The sequence below is a fragment of the Eretmochelys imbricata genome, chromosome 9 (assembly GCF_965152235.1).
Source record: "Eretmochelys imbricata isolate rEreImb1 chromosome 9, rEreImb1.hap1, whole genome shotgun sequence".
NCBI classification, from domain to species: Eukaryota; Metazoa; Chordata; order Testudines; family Cheloniidae; genus Eretmochelys; species Eretmochelys imbricata.
Window position 1 is genome coordinate 54,358,657 of NC_135580.1, and position 16,027 is coordinate 54,374,683.

The window sequence follows — 16,027 nt, forward strand, 5'->3', positions numbered from 1 at the left end:
CTTGCCACAGTTTATGCTCCTTTCTGTTTTCCTCAATAGGATTTAACTTCCACTTTTTAAAGGATGCCTTTTTGCCTCTCACTACTTCTTACTTTTTTTTTAGCCATGGTGGCACTTTTTTGATCCTCTATGTTTTTTAATTTGGGGTATACTTTTAAATTGAGCCTCTATTAAAAAGTTTCCATGCTGCTTACAGGGATTTCACTTTTGGCACTGTAGTTTTTAATTTCTATTTATCTCACTTCCTCATTTTTGTGTAGTTTCCTTTTCTGAAATTAAATGCTACTGTGGTGTCCTCCCATCCCCACAGGAATGTTAAATTTTATTATGGTATGCTCACTATTACCAAGCGGTTCAGCTATATTCACCTCTTGGGCCAGATCCTGTGCTCCATTTAGGACTAAATCAAGAATTGCCTCTCATCTTGTGGGTTCCAGGACTAACTGCTCCAAGAAAGGTGTCATTTAAAGTGTCAAGAAACTTTATCTCTGCATCCCCTCCTGAGGTGACATGTACCCAGTCAATATGGGGGTAGTTGAAATCCCCCATTATTAGTGAGGTGTTTTTTTTTATTTTTATAGCCTCTCTAATCTCCCTGAGCATTTCACAGACACTATCACCATCCTGGTCAGGTGATCAGAGTCTCTTCCATCATTGTCCATAATAATGTTTTATGAAAGTGAGTGCTGCATTTCATAGCATGCATCCCAGAATGTCCAAAGCTTGGTTATTGGACTGCATATTCCAACAGTCTCTACCCACTCCTCTTTAGTTGTCAGAGTGTCCTGGATGCAAGCTGAATGGGTTAACTGTTACCTATATAAATGTTCCCTGTAGTTCTGAGGATATCATTGGGAGAGGTTATTTAAACTTAAGCTTTTGTAACTTGGAGCATTTACAAAACACTTATTCATTATTATATATTGTCACTTGTTCTGCTCTGATCTATATCAGTGATACTCCGACCTCAGTGGTTCAGGAGCCAAATTAGCAATCAGCATTACCCAAAAGAGCCACTGTAGTGTGAATTCATTGTTTCATTTACTATTTTTAATATATAGATATATTTTCTCACAACTAAATGACTGACCAAGTATTATTATTTTATCAACAGCAATTGGTTAATAACATAGTAAAAGTACATCCTGATTGGTTAATAATGAAATCACATAGTGCTTTAATATCATGTGCTGCAAAAATGTGCTGGAGGCAAATTAAAGAGCTGCTTGCATTCCCGAGCCTCAGTCTGAGTATCAGTGATCCATATGTTTGTTTGTTTTTTTTTAAATCAGGGCCTATGAAATGTATTTTGTGTTCCACAGTACTATTAGAGCAGATGGAAAATGCTGTGAGGAAGGTATGGGATGGTCCATAAAAGTATCACAAATTCTTATTGGACAACCAAAGGTATACAGCATATCATTTCATTTTTTTGCATGCTTTTCAGTTTTGATTACTTCATTTCAGCTTTTTAGCCCTAGGTTAGTCAACCAGGTGAATGCAAATAAACTATCCTTTTGAGCAAGAACCGTTGTTGATCCACAGAACAATACTGAAGGTTAACTTCAGATGATGCTAAAATTGGGGTCCTGTAGTAGTAGCAACTTTTAAAGGACATGTGGATGCAATGCATTGAAACCTTGACTAATGGAAGACATATGTTTATGAACACAAAGCAACAACTGTGATATAATTGTGTACACAGCTGGCAAAAGTAACTTGAGAATACAGATGCAAAAATAAATATTCTGTTATCAAATTACTCAAAAGTTAAGTTGCCATGAGCAATATTAGCTTAATTTTGATTATGTACTTATGATTTCTTTGAAAAATGTTTATCTTCAGATAAGCTGGAAAGGCTTTACTGAAAGTTGAAAACTCTTGAGATTCTAGTGTAAGAAAAGCACATGCGACTATTTTAAAAAGTGTAAATAGTATTTTAACAAGATTACCTCTCTTAGGTCCTGACAAATGTGTGCTGTAGACTTTTTTTCTGCCTGAATTGAATGATATCACAGATACTACTGCTTATAACACTTGTGATATCACTCAGAAGAACTAGAATGTCTTCAGCTCAGGATCTTGAGTAGGTAAATGTCTCTAACCTTGTTAAAATACACATTTTGATTTCATTATTAATAATGGTTATGATCAGATGTGACAAAGTGGGAATTTTCTATAATATTTTTGAATCCTCTGTGCACCTCAGTTTCCCCTCATACTTTGTATTGCTTCTCATTGGTGGGGGAAGGATTAAGTTTGCTTTAAGGGCAGACTAAGAGACATAGGTATGTTTGTCACCTCCCTGTCTGAGTGGAATAAATAAAATCATGAAGGAATTGGCTGAAATGAACCCAGATCAAGAACCAGTCCAGAGAGACAATGCACGCTCCAGTGACTAATGAATCAGTGCTCAACAGTGGGAAGCTCTGGTTGGGGGGGGGGTTGTGAACAAAGCTTGGCCCTGCCTGGAGAGCAAGGGACTGGGAGGTGTGGGGATAAGTGTGGGCTCTGGATGAGATATGGGTTCTCTTACCTTTTGAATTTACTAAGAAAGGACACCAGAGAGAGAGAACTTGAAAATAGAATTCATTACAGCTCATCTGATGAATTTGGTCTTGGCCAGAATGGACTATGTACTTTAAGCGTCATGTCTGAATGCTAATCTAAGGACTTCTAATGTGGTGGTCCAGTTGACGAATAAATCCTATTCTGTTTTGAAAACACTGTTTGGGGCTTTACTGCAAATACTGGCTGGGGTGCATTAGTCCCTGAAGAGTGTACAAGTCTCTACCAGGGGGCTATCTCATTTGGACTCGCTGTGTGGAGCTTACAATGTGAAGTAGGAGAGCGGGAGCCAGTAGCTCAGTCCAGGAGGCAGTGAGGATGCATGGTCTCGGAGCAATGAGATCTAATGGGGTTCTGGCCCACTGAAGGGGTTCCTCCAAGTGATTGTTTAAAAACTGGGGTGTAGCAACATCAGGGCTCAAAAAATCCACATGCCAATGGTGAGTAGGAAGCTTTCTTGAGCAAGGAGTTCCCTAAACTTTGCAAAATAAAGTATTTTCTATAGTTGTGAAAATGACCTTCCAAACATGTCTCAGATATAGTGTTGCTTCCCTAAGGGTATATCTACACTACGAAATTAGGTCGAATTTATAGAAGTCGATTTTTTAGAAAGCAATTAAGTCGGCGGAGTGCGTCCACAGTACCAAGGCTAGCGTCGACTTCCAGAGCATTGCACTGTAGGTAGCTTTCCCACAGTCTCCGCCCCCCATTGGAATTCTGGGTTGAGATCCCAGTGCCTGATGGGGCAAAAAACATTGCAGGGGTGGTTCGGGGTATGTTGCCAGGCCCTCCCTCCCTGAAAGCAACGGCAGACAATCGTTTTGTGCCTTTTTTCTGGGTTACCTATGCAGATGCCATACCACAGCAACCACGGAGCCCTCTCAGCTCACTGTCGCCGTACATCTCCTGGGTGCTGGCAGGTGCGGGACTGCATTGCTACATAGCAGCAGCTCATTGCCTTGTGGCAGCAGATCATAGAATCAGAATATCAGGGTTGGAAGGGACCTCAGGAGGTCATCTAGTCCAACCCCTTGCTCAAAGCAGGACCAATCCCCAGTTTTTGCCCCAGATCTCTAAATGGCCCCCTCAAGAATTCAACTCACAACCCTGGGTTTAGCAGGCCAATGCTCAAACCACTGAGCTATCCCTCCCCCCCAGCTGGTGCATTACGACTGGTAGCCGTCCTCCCCATCTCCTGGGAGCTCTTGGCCGACCTCGGTGTGGTCGGTTGGGGCGCCTGGGCAGACACAGGTGCTCCTGGAAGACCTCAATGAGGTCTGTCAGGGGCCCCTGGACATAAACAGGAGTGACTCAGTCATTCTCTTCTTTAAGTTTTGTCTAATGGAGATTCAGTCCTGCCTGGAATATTGGCAGAGGGATAGCTCAGTGGTTTGAGCATTGGCCTGCTAAACCCAGGGTTGTGAGTTCAATCCTTGAGAGGACCATTCTGCCTCAGGTCGCTCTTCCAGCCAGCAGCACTGTGACCACCCAGGAGACTGACAGCTAGCAGTCGTACTGCACTGTCTGCTGCCAGCCTACCCCTTTCTCCCCACTCCCTGCCTCCATGAAAACAACAGCCAACAATCTTTTTGTGCCTTTTTCTGCGCGGGCGCCATATTGCTGTCAGCATCGTCTTCCACCCGCTGCTTCTGCTGCCACTCTGCTCTCCTGCTCACGCCATACCACGGCAAGCATGGAGCCCGCTCAGATCACCGCGGCAGTTGTGACTGTTCTAGACATCATGCACATTATCCAGCAGTATATGCAGAACCAGAACCTGCAAAAGCAGGCGATGGCAGTGCGGTGAGGACAGTGATGAGGACATAGACACAGACTTCTCTCAAAGTACGGGCCCCAGCAATTTGGCCATCCTGGTGGCAATGGGGCAGGCTCATGCCGTGGAACGCCGATTCTGGGCCTGGGAAACAAGCACAGACTGGTGGGACCGCACAGTGTTGCAGGTCTGGGACGATTCCCAATGGCTGCAAAACTTTCGCATGCGTAAGGGCACTTTCATGGAACTTTGTGACTTGCTTTCCCCTGCCCTGAAGCGCATGAATACCAAGATGAGAGCAGCCGTCACAGTTCACAAGCGAGTGGTGATAGCCCTCTGGAAGCTTGCAACGCCAGACAGCTACCAGTCAGTCGGGAATCAATTTGGAGTGGGCAAATCTACTGTGGGGGCTGCTGTGATGCAAGTAGCTAACGCGATCACTGAGCTGCTACTATCAAGGGTAGTGACTCTGGGAAATGTGAAGGTCATAGTGGATGGCTTTGCTGCAATGGGATTCCCTAACTCTGGTGGGGTCATAGATGGAACACATATCCCTATCTTGGGACCAGACCACCAAGGCAGCGAGTACATAAACCGCAAGGGGTACTTTTTCAGTGGTGCTGCAAGCACTGGTGGATCACAAGGGACGTTTCACCAACATCAACGTGGGATGGCCGGGAAAGGTACATGACGCTTGCATCGTCAGGAACTTTGGTCTGTAGGAACGGCTGCAGCAAGGAACTTACTTTCCAGACCAGAAAATAACCATTGAGGATGTTGAAATGCCTATAGTTATCCTTGGAGAGCGAGCCTACCCCTTAATGTCATGGCTCATGAAGCTATACACAGGCACCCTGGACAGTAGTCAGGAGCTGTTCAACCATAGGCTGTGCATTTGGATGTTTAAAAGCACCCTGGTGCAGTTTACTGACAAGATTAGACCTCAGCGAAACCAATATTCCCATCATTATTACTGCTTGATGTGTGCTCCACAATATCTGTGAGAGTAAGGGGGAGACGTTTATGGTGGGCGGGAGGTTGAGGCTGATTACGCGCAGCCAGACACCAGGGCAGTTAGAAGAGCACAGCAGGGTGTGGTGCACATCATAGAAGCTTTGAAAACCAGTTTCATAACTGGCCAGGCTACAGTATGACAGTTCTGTTTGTTTCTCCTTGATGAAAACCCCTGCCCCTTGGTTCACTCTACTTCCCTGTAAGCCAACCGCCCTCCTCTCCCCCCTTTGATCACCGCTTGCAGAGGCAATAAAGCCATTGTTGTTTCAAATTCATGCATTCTTTATTAATTTGTCACACAAATGGGGGGATAACTGCCAAGGTAGCCCGGGAGGGGTGGGAGTAGGGAAGCACCGGGTGGGGTGGGGGAGTAAGGGAGGACGGAAGGACAAAGCCACACTGCACTTCAAAACTTATTGAATGCTAGCTTTCTGTTGCTTGGGCAGTCCTCTGGGGTAGAGTGGTTGGGTGCCTGGAGGCCCCCCACCACATTCTTGGGTGTCTGGGTGAGGAGGCTATGGAACTTGGGGAGGAGGGCGGTTAGTTACACAGGGGCTGCAGCGGTGGTCTGTGCTCCTGCTGCCTTTCCTGCACCTCAGCTATACGCCGGAGTATATCAGTTTGATCCTCCAGTAGCCTCAGCATTGCATCCTGCCTCCTCTCATCATGCTGACGCCAGCTCTCCTCTTGCTCGTCCCTCCTATCCTCGCGTTCATTTTGTGCTTTCCTGGACTCTGACATTGTCTCCCTCCATGCATTGTGCTGGGCTCTTTCAGTGTAGGAGGCCTGCATGAGCTTAGAGAACATTTCATCGCGAGTGTGTGGGTTTTTTTTTTGTTTTTTGTTTTTTTTTACTTCTAATCTTTGATAGCCTCTGGGACGGAGATGATACGTGGAGCGATGAAACATTTGCCACTGCAGGAGGGGAAAAAAGGGAGATTAGTCTTTAAAAAGACACATTTTAGAGAACAAGGGGTAGACTCTTTCATGGTGAACCAAGCTGTTAACATTACATAGTATGTGTGCTTTGTTTACAAGGTCGCATTTTGCCCCTTATATTGAGGGCCTGCCGGTATGGTGTGAGAGATGACACGCACAGGGCCGGTGGGCAACAGAATTGCAGCCACAGTCTTTTGGCTTCTTTAACCTTCCTAAGATGTGGGGATGGTTTCAAACAGCAGTGCCCTCATTTCACATACCAAGCACCCGTTGGGTTGGCCATTTAAAAGGAGGGGCTGCGGTTTTCAGGTTAACGTGCAGCACAAACCCAACTCACCCTCTTCCCCCCCATACACACCCAATTCTCTGGGATGATCGCTTCACCCCTCCCCCCACCGCGTGGGTAACAGCAGGGAAGATTTCTGTTCAGCCACAGGCAAACAGCCCAGCAGGAACGGCCACCTCTGAATGTCCCCTTAATAAAATTCCCCTATTTCAACCAGGTGACCATGAATGATATCACTCTCCTGAGGATAACACAGAGCGATAAAGAACGGATGTTGCTTGAATGCCAGCAAACACCGGGACCATACGCTGCCATGCTTTGTTATGCAATGATTCCAGACTACATGCTGCTGGTGTGCCATGGTAAAGTGTCCTACCATGGAGGACGGAAGAAGGCTGCCCTTCCCCAGAAACCTTTTGCAAAGGCTTTGGGAATACATCCAGGAGAGCTGCACTGAGATGTCCCTGGAGGATTTCCAGTCCATCCCCAGACGTGTTAACAGACTTTTCCAGTAGCTGTACTGGCCGCGAATGCATCCCAAGTCTTCAGGGCAAATTAATCTTTAAACATGCCTGCTTTTAAACCGTGTATTATATTTACAAAGGTACACTCACCAGAAGTCCCTTCTCCGCCTTCTAGATCCGGGAGCCCACCTTCGGTGGGTTGGGAGGGTACTAGATCCAGGGTGAGAAACAGTTCCTGGCTGTCGGGGAAAACGGTTTCTCCGCTTGCTTGCTGTGGTTCAACCTCCTCCTCTTCCTCGTCCCCAAAATCCGCATCCCTGTTGCGTGAGAGTCCATTGACGGAGTCCACACACAGGGCTGGGGTAGTTGTAGGGGCACCCCCTAGAATGGCATGCAGCTCATCATAGAAGTGGCATGTCTGGGGCTCTGACCCAGAGCAGCCGTTTGCCTCTCTGGTTCTTTAGTAGGCTTACCTGAGCTCCTTAAGTTTCACACAGCACTGCTGCGGGTCCCTGTTATAGCCTCTGTCCTTCATGCCCTTGGAGATTTTTTTCAAATATTTTGGCATTTCGTCTTTTCGAACGGAGTTCTGATAGCACGGATTCGTCTTCCTATACAGTGATCAGATACAGTACTTCCCATTCAGTCCATGCTGGAGCTCTTTGTGATTCTGGGACTGCATGGTCACCTGTGCTGAAGAGCTCTGCATGGTCACCTGTGCTGATCAGCTCACCACGCTGGCCAAATAGGAAATGAAATTCAGAAGTTCGCGGGGCTTTTCCTGTCTACCTGGCCAGTGCATCTGAGTTGAGAGTGCTGTCCAGAGCAGTCACAATGGAGCACTCTGGGATAGCTCCCGGAGGCCAGTATCGTTGAATTGCATCTGCACTACCCCAAATTGGACCCAGCAAGGTTGATTTCTGCGCTAATCCACTCATCAGGGAGGAGTACAGAAACCAGTTTTAAGAGCCCTTAAAGTTGGGGAAAAAATGGCTTTGTAGTGTGGACGGGAGCAGGGCTAAACCAATCTAACGCTGCTAAATCCGACCTAAACTCGTAGTGTAGACCAGGGCTAAGTCTGCTGACAATCCCACTGCCTATGCTTCTGTTCAGAGCTTTGCCAGATGAAGTCAGTAAAATCTGACCAGACTCTTGTCAGTTTTCTTTACTAGTGTTCAGAATCATGTTGGTAACAGTTAAACAGACAAGAATAGACAAATTTCATGATGCAGTTAATGGAGGTGTTGACTGAGAAAGGGGACCTCAAACCAGAGGCTAGAAAATATGTACAGTGTTGGAAATGTTCCCCCGGGAAACACAGCAAGAGGGAGGAGAGACTGCTCATCTTTTCCAGTAATGGTGTGGAATAAGTGGCTTCAAATATATAGTCCTACTAGTTCAGTGGTTCTCAAACTTTTGTATTGGTGACCCCTTTCACGCAGCAAGCCCCCGCCTTATAAATTAAAAACACAGTTTTTTATAATATATATATTTATCACTTTTATAAATGCTGGAGGCAAAGCAGGGTTTGGGGTGAAGGGTGATAGCTTGCGTCCCCCACGTAATAACCTTGTGACCCCCTGAGGGTCACCACCCCCAATTTGAGAACCCCTGATCTATCATACACCCCCTTAGTCATCTCTGATCCAAGCTGAATAGTCCCAGTCTTTTTAATCTCTTCTTAGATGAAAGTTGTTCTGTACACTTAATCATTTTTGTTGCCGTTCTCTCTGTCTTTTCCACTTCTAAAATGTATTTTTTGGGATAAGGCAACTGGAACTGCATGCAGTATTCAAGGTGTGGGCCTACCATGGATTTGTATAGTGGCATTATGATAGTTATGGTCTTATTATTAGGGCCCTACCAAATTCATGGTTTATTTTGGTCAATTTTAGTGTGTGTGTGTGTGTGTGTGTGTGTGTGTGTGTGTGTGTGTGTGTTTAAAATTAGTTAATTTCACATTTTCAGATGTTTACACAGTAACTCCTCACTGGCCGGGTTAATGTTTTGTTATGTTGCTGATCAGTTAGAGAACATGCTTGTTTAAAGTTGCGCAATGCTCCCTTATAACGTTGTTTGGCAGCCGCCTGCTTTGTCCACTGCTTGCAGGAAGAGCAGCCCATTGGAGCTAGCTGGTGGGGGCTTGGAACCAGGGTCGGCAGGCAGCCCCCCGCCCCGTCAGCTCCCTGTTCCCTGTGCTGCAGCCGCCCAGCAGGCTGTCAATTGCCAGTCAGTTCAGCTGTCCCTCCCCCCACTGCCTTGTGCTGCTCCTGCCTGCCTTCTGGCTTGGAGCTGCTCCTGAAAGCCTGCTACTTGCTGTGCGGGGAGGTAAGGAGGGGGAACAGGGGTGCTAATATCAGGGTGCCCCCCTTCCCTCTGCTCCTGCACCCCATCTCCTCAGAGCAGGGGGGACACACGATAGGGCTCAGGACAGAGCGAGCTTGCTGGCAGTAGCTGCTGTCTCAATTTACTTATCTACTTAAAAAGGCAGTGTACTTAGAGTGTGGGCAGTGATGTCTCTGTCTCTCTCTGCCATGCAGTCTCCCCTCCCTCCATTTGTGCTGCCTTGTAGAGTGTGAGGTTACGTTAACAACATGTGTTAACCCTTGAGGGCTCAGCCAAGTGCTAGTTTATCATTTAGCAGTAAGGTATTCCCTAAGAAATATCCCCTTTTCCACCCTCTGACTTCACCACCTCAGCCAAGCTTCACAATCATCATTGCTGTGTACAGTATTAAATTGTTTGTTTAAAAGTTATACTCTGTGTGTGTGTGTGTGTGTGTGTGTGTGTGTGTATGTGTGTGTGTATATATATATATACATGTCTTCTGTCTGATGAAAAAAAATTTCCTGGAACCTAACGCCCCTGTTTACATTAATTATTATGGGGAAATTGGATTTGCTTAACATCATTTCGCTTAAAGTAGCCTTTTTCAGGAAGATAACTACAAGGTTAAGCGAGGAGTTACTGTATCTGAAATTTCACGGTGTTGTAACCGTGAAGGTCCTGAACCAAAAGGTGGTCAGGTGGTGGTGGTGGGGCCGCAAGGCTATTGTAGCAGGATTGTGGGATTGCCACTCTTATTTCTGCCCTGCTGCTGGCAGGAGCACTGCCTTCAGAGCTGGGCAGCCAGAGAGGAAGGCTGCTGCCTGGGCACCCATCTCTAAAGCCACCAGCAGCACAGATGTGAGGGTTGCAGGGTATTGCAGGATGAGTTACCATAGGTCTGGTTCCTGCAGTTTCCCTTCCCCGTGGCCGGCTGACAGCTGGAGCCGCAGCTTCTCCACACAGAGGGGTGACAGCTGGAGCCACAGCCTCTGGGGCAGGGAGGAGGGGTGTAACAGCTGGAGCTGTGGAGCTTCCTGCAGCTGGGGAGAATCCCAGAGATGGATCTGACCTTCCCTGGGAGTGGTCTTGCAGGGGAAGAAGTTGTTTCAATCCCTGGCGGGCACTAGCAGCTAGAGCCCTGTGCAGGATAGGAGCTGCTGGCTGGGGTCCAGATTTCACAGGGGAGATCATATTTCACAGTCTGTTAATCATTTTTCACAGCTGTAAATTTGGTGGGGCCCTAGTAATAGGTAATTCAGAACCCATCATTTCATATGTATAGTTGGGATTATGTTTTCCAAAATGTATTACTTTGCATTTATCAACATTGAATTTCATCCGCCATTTAATTAAGGGAATCACCCTGGTAGAAATCTCAATACCTTCCCTGTCCCTGAACTGAGGGGCTGGGGAAATAGGGCAAATGGGCTTGGCTTCTCACCTGCGTGTTCAGCATACTCCCCATCCCACAAGTGGCGTTGCAAGGGGCATATCTTTGTAAGGGAAAAGGGGTATGTTGGGAAAAGTATTTTTCACCGTAGCTAGTGGATGCATGTAAATTTTCAAGCCCTGCATACATTTTTTCCCCCTTCTATTTTGGAATTTTATAATAGAGCATTTAGGATTTGTGCAAAACTTTGCAGTTCATTTCCAAGCATTTTGTGTAACATTTCAGGATGACTTTGAGAAGGATTTCCAGTTTACTCTGCAAATCTGGAATCTTGGGTGTGATGAACAAAAATAGCTGATTAAGCACACATTTTGATAGCGCAAGCCTTTTTATACGTTATTCAGCAAACATTTTAAACTCTGTTTTAAATTGTATTCTTGATAGTACCAACTAAGAAATGCGTTTTTTGTTTTGGCTTCAGGTACTGATGTTGCATTAACCTCCTTCTTTTGCTTGGAATCAAAATGTCAAAGAGATCTGAGGCTCCGCTTTCCTTGACTGACTGTCTTTGCCAAATCTGCATGGAAATTTTTGTGGAGCCAGTGACCCTGCCATGCAACCACACACTCTGTAACTCTTGTTTCCAGTTGACAGTAGAGAAGGCAAGTCTGTACTGCCCTTTTTGCCGCCGGCGGGTCTCTTCTTGGGCACGATATAATGCCCGCAAAAATACTCTTATCAATTGGGAACTGTGGGAAAGGATTCAAAAGAATTACCCAGAAGAATGCCAGCGCAGAGTTAATGGACAGGATCTGGAAGAGGACAGTAAGTAAAATGACATTTGTCTTGTATCTGTTTGTGCTGTCGCAAAGTAATTGGTATTAGTGAGCTTGAATGTCATGAAGTGAGATCATAAAGTAATTGCTGGCACAGCTAAATTATTGAATCATCTGGGAAATGCAGTCTCACACTAGTTTGCTGTTGTTAAAGGTAATTTGCAAAGGAAAGAAATGAGCTTGTGCCCTTTTTTATGTAATATAAAGAAGGCAAGCTACATGTATGTTCGTTTTCTCAAAAGTGCACATTTGTTTTTCTGTTTTGTGTTTTACACAAAAAATGGGCATCTTGTCTATGCAAGGAAAATTACCAGTAGTGGTAATAGAGGAGGCTGTAAATGTAAATGGTGCTTGGGTCTTTTTATTTGATCACCAACATAGTATGAGTGACATGGTTAAAAATACCCAAGCCCTGGCTACATTTTACTGACACCAGGTCACAGCCTGGGAGACTGCTGGATAGACTACTGTAATGGCGGGAAGTTGGGCAGGGCAATGGGTAGTCCCAAGTGGTGGTCAGAGTTAACACAAGGGACCGCTGGAAGATCTAATCCAAGGGGAAGGTACAGCGAGGAGGGTGCTGGGGTTAGGGCGAGGCAGCCAGATGAGGTCAAGTGGGGCAAGGCAGGGTCAGGTGTGTCTGACTAGCAACTAGCAGGCAATGGCTTCTTGCTCAGACAAGCCCAGAAGTGAGGCAGTAAGTTTATATATAGTCACCAACCAATCAGGGTCAAGATCCTGTGGTCAGTCAAGAAGCAGGTCATGGAACCCTGAAAGCTGGCCCACCAAGTCTGTGAATTCCCTTGTAACCTAATGTGTCGGTGTGGCCTGATGGCCTAGGCTACTTCCAAACAAAACGGTGGGTATGGGTTCAAGCCCAAGGTTCTGACAACTACTAGGATTGGCATCACAGTCATAAGGAAGTGAAACGTGGTTAACTGAGAGTTAGAATGATTTTTATTTAGGCCAGGTCTACACTATAGACCTATATCGGAATAACTGTGTCGCTCATGGGAGTGAAAAATCCATGCCCCTGAGCAACATAGTTATATCAACCTCAGCTCCCATGTTGACATTCCTGATATTTCTAAGGTAAAATAAATTGAAAAAAATTCTTTAGATATCATCATCATCATCATCATCATGATTCTCAGCCTTGGGTCTTAACCCTCCAACTTCATATTGACTTTGGAAGTTCCAACCAAATAGTTTTGGAGGGCTGAACGCTTTCACTGACATCGGTTGATTTTATTTACTCCTGAGGTTTCCTCAGGATTTTCAACAAATTATTTCAGTATCTTTGCTGTTCTGTATTTAAATATCAAAAGACAGACTTGTTGCTCAGGAGACTATGATGGGCAGTGTCTTCTATGTGAAAGTTGGGCTCTTCCAGGTCCACTGGACCCTAGTGGTGGCCAGCAGCACTGCAGCCCATTTTTGTGGGCTAAAGGAAATTCTGCACATACAACATTAATTTCTGCAAAATTCTGCATTGCGCAGTGGCGCAGAATTTCCTTAGGCGTAAGGTCCTGTAGCTTCTGGGACAAAGCGATCTATAGGGGAAAGGTCTGGACTGGAGTAAGATCTGACCAAGAGGCGAGGGGCCTCACCCCCTTCTGTCCCACTCCAACAAGAGGAAACAACTAGACACTGAAAGTGAACTGGGAAGCCCCAGATGATTATCTGAATTGTTGAGACTGTGAGAGCAACCCTTTGCTGAGAGGGAAGCAGTGTGTGGGGATTTCACCCCTAGCCAAAGAGAGAGCAGGAGATGTAGGAAGTGGCCCAGGAGAGGCTGGTCTAGTGTATTAGCTAAGAGGGTCTGAGACTGTCTCCTCACCACTTTCCCATTGGAGAGAGAGGACCTTGGTACCCCTTCCCTCCTCTGCTGGCTGACTGAGAGAACCCAGGAAGCACAGGGGGATGACAGACTGTAACTTGACAGCCAGGCCCTCAGACTGCCTGACAAGGGAATCCCAAAACTATGGGAGGTTGTTGCACTGCAGCCTGCACCCTAGGCCTGATGGCCCCAAATAAAGCTCGCAACAGGAACACAGATTGTCTCTTGGTGTTAAATTGGGTTTCCTGGCTATTTGTGGCTGTTTTATACAGATTTTGTCTTCATGTGAAGATGTTATGACTATAGAATATTAGGGTTGGAAGAGACCTCAGGAGGTCATCTAGTCCAACCCCTGCTCAAAGCAGGACCAACACCAACTAAATCGTCCCAGCCAAGACTTTGGAAAGGACGCTTACTTTTAGAAAGTAAATAGCTCAAGAAATGTCCCATTTAATAAAAATAGCAACAATACACACTAGATCAGGCAGTGATAAAATTATAGGCACATGCTATGAACTTGCTCCACTGATGAAACCTGCACATTAGTGTTTGCAAAATAAGGGCAGTTCTGATTGCTCTAAGAACCTTCAGAGCCTGATATCCCAGAAATTTCAAACAAGTAATCAGGGCATCATATCCTTCATCAAGAAGGAGAGAGACATGCTTAATTTTGCTTCTTTGAAAATAATAATCTTACAGGAATCTCACTTGTCCATTCACTGTCATCAGAGTTTGAGTGGCTTTACCTGTACAGCTATGAATTGATAAATTTCTTCCATTTATTTGAAAAAGAAACTGACATCTGAGGACACCAGTGAGCTCTATCACTGCCAATCCAGGCTGGGAATGTTCCTCTGTTGATATATGGAGGTGAAGCCCTGCAACAGATTAGCTTTGAGAGTTCTATCCAGTCAAGAATTTTTAGCGCTCAAGAGTGAGAATCCTGTGAAATAGCTTCAAATCAACAGAGCAACACACATTTCAGGCTGTCTTTATGTACTATAAAGAACAAAAGAGGGCACAGACTCTTTTTTTTCCTTTGAAGGTCAGCTTTAAGATCTTTACATTTCATGCTGCACTATCCTAAAGTGTAAGGAAGCCTGGCCATTTTCCTCATAGAGCAGAGGTGGGCAAACTACGGCCTGTGGGCCACATCTGGCCCGTGGGACCATCCTGCCCGGCCCTTGAGCTTCCAGCCGGGGAGGCTGGCCCCTGGCTCCTCCCCTGCTGTCCCCCCTTCCCTGCAGCCTCAGCTCGCTGTGCCGCCAGCACTCTGGGAGACGGGGCTGCAAGCTCCTGCCGGGCAGCGTTCGGACTGGGTGGCGTGGCTGCCAGACATGCCGCTCTGAGCGGCATGGTAAGGGAGCGGGGGGTTGGATAAGGGGTAGGGAATCCTGGGGGGCAGTCCGGGAGCAGGGGGCGGTTGGATGGGGTGGAGGTTTTGGGGAGGTAATCGGGGGGAGTGGTCAGGGAACAGGGGAGGTTGGATAGGCGTGGGAGTCCCGGGGGGCCTGTCAGAGGGCGGGGGTGTGGATAGGGGTTGGGACAGGGAGCAGGGGGGGTTGGATGGGTGGGAGGTTCTGAGAGAGGCAGATAGGGGGCAGGGGCCAGGCTGTTTGGGGAGGCACAGCCTTCCCTACCCAGCCCTCCATACAGTTTCAGAACCCCTCAGGCCAAAAAGTTTGCCCACCCCTGTCATAGAAGATGAGGGAAGCTGGAAGTGATTTGAGAGATGTATTTGCTTTCTCACTGAATTGGAACATACTGCATGTTCCCACTAGGTGGACACAGTTGAGTTAAGGTGCAGTATTGGATATGATTGTGTTCTGCATATTTTAGGTTTAAGTTAAACTAGGATAATATGAAATTGTAATGGACTATAGGATGAAAATAATCTATAAAAATCTGAGCTATCTAAAGTGATCATTTTGTTTTCCCCACACTCCCCTTCTCTCTTTCTCTGGATTAGTTTGCATATCCCAACCACTGCATCAGCTAAGCAAGCCTGGGGAACTGAGAGAGGAATATGAGGCAGAGATTAGCAAGGTAAGTCTAGAAAATTCTGTTTAAAGTAGTAACTGCCTTGACTATTGATTTATTTGAATCTTGTATGTATAGAATGACTCCAGTATTTGACTATTTAATTAGAATAACTTTCCTCTTTCTTTCTTTTAAAATAGAAAGTAAGTTTAGTGCTGTGTTGGAAAATTGAAGAGGAAAGAGCTACAAGAATGGTTTGAGGTTTGGTAACACACCTTACAGTGACAGACTTGAGTTCAGTTTTTCTTATTAAAGAGAAGGTTAGGAGGTGACTTGATCATGATGTACAAGACACTATCCAGGGAGAGGGCATTTGATACTACTGAGCTCTTTAATCTAGCACACAAGGGCATAACAATATCAAATGTCCGGAAGTCAAAGCTATAAAAATTCAAACAAGAAAATTGTACACCTGATTTAAGTTGTCGTAGGTGGCCATTGGAGTAGTTTACCAAGGAATGTGACTAATTCTCAATCTTCATCTTTCAATAAAGATTGGATGTTTCTTTAAAGACATGCTCTTGTTTAACCACAAATTGTTGGGCTCA

General features: G+C 45.8%; 1 protein-coding gene across 10 annotated transcripts in view; it reads left to right on the plus strand.

Moving 5' to 3' along the window:
- Positions 1 to 16,027, plus strand: part of RNF168 (ring finger protein 168) — a 30,603-nt gene that overhangs the window by 7,562 nt on the left and 7,014 nt on the right. For 3 of the 10 annotated variants that reach the window (XM_077825833.1, XM_077825834.1, XM_077825835.1), the window contains 4 exons: positions 1,323 to 1,407; positions 1,962 to 2,090; positions 11,245 to 11,588; positions 15,409 to 15,485. In XM_077825833.1, coding sequence (XP_077681959.1) covers positions 11,288 to 11,588; positions 15,409 to 15,485 — 378 coding nt within the window. In that variant the 5' untranslated portion in view covers positions 1,323 to 1,407; positions 1,962 to 2,090; positions 11,245 to 11,287. Of the gene's footprint in view, positions 1 to 1,322; positions 1,408 to 1,961; positions 2,091 to 11,244; positions 11,589 to 15,408; positions 15,486 to 16,027 lie in introns of those variants that run through there. The other 7 variants (XM_077825840.1, XM_077825832.1, XM_077825841.1 and 4 more) reach the window with 4 other exon arrangements.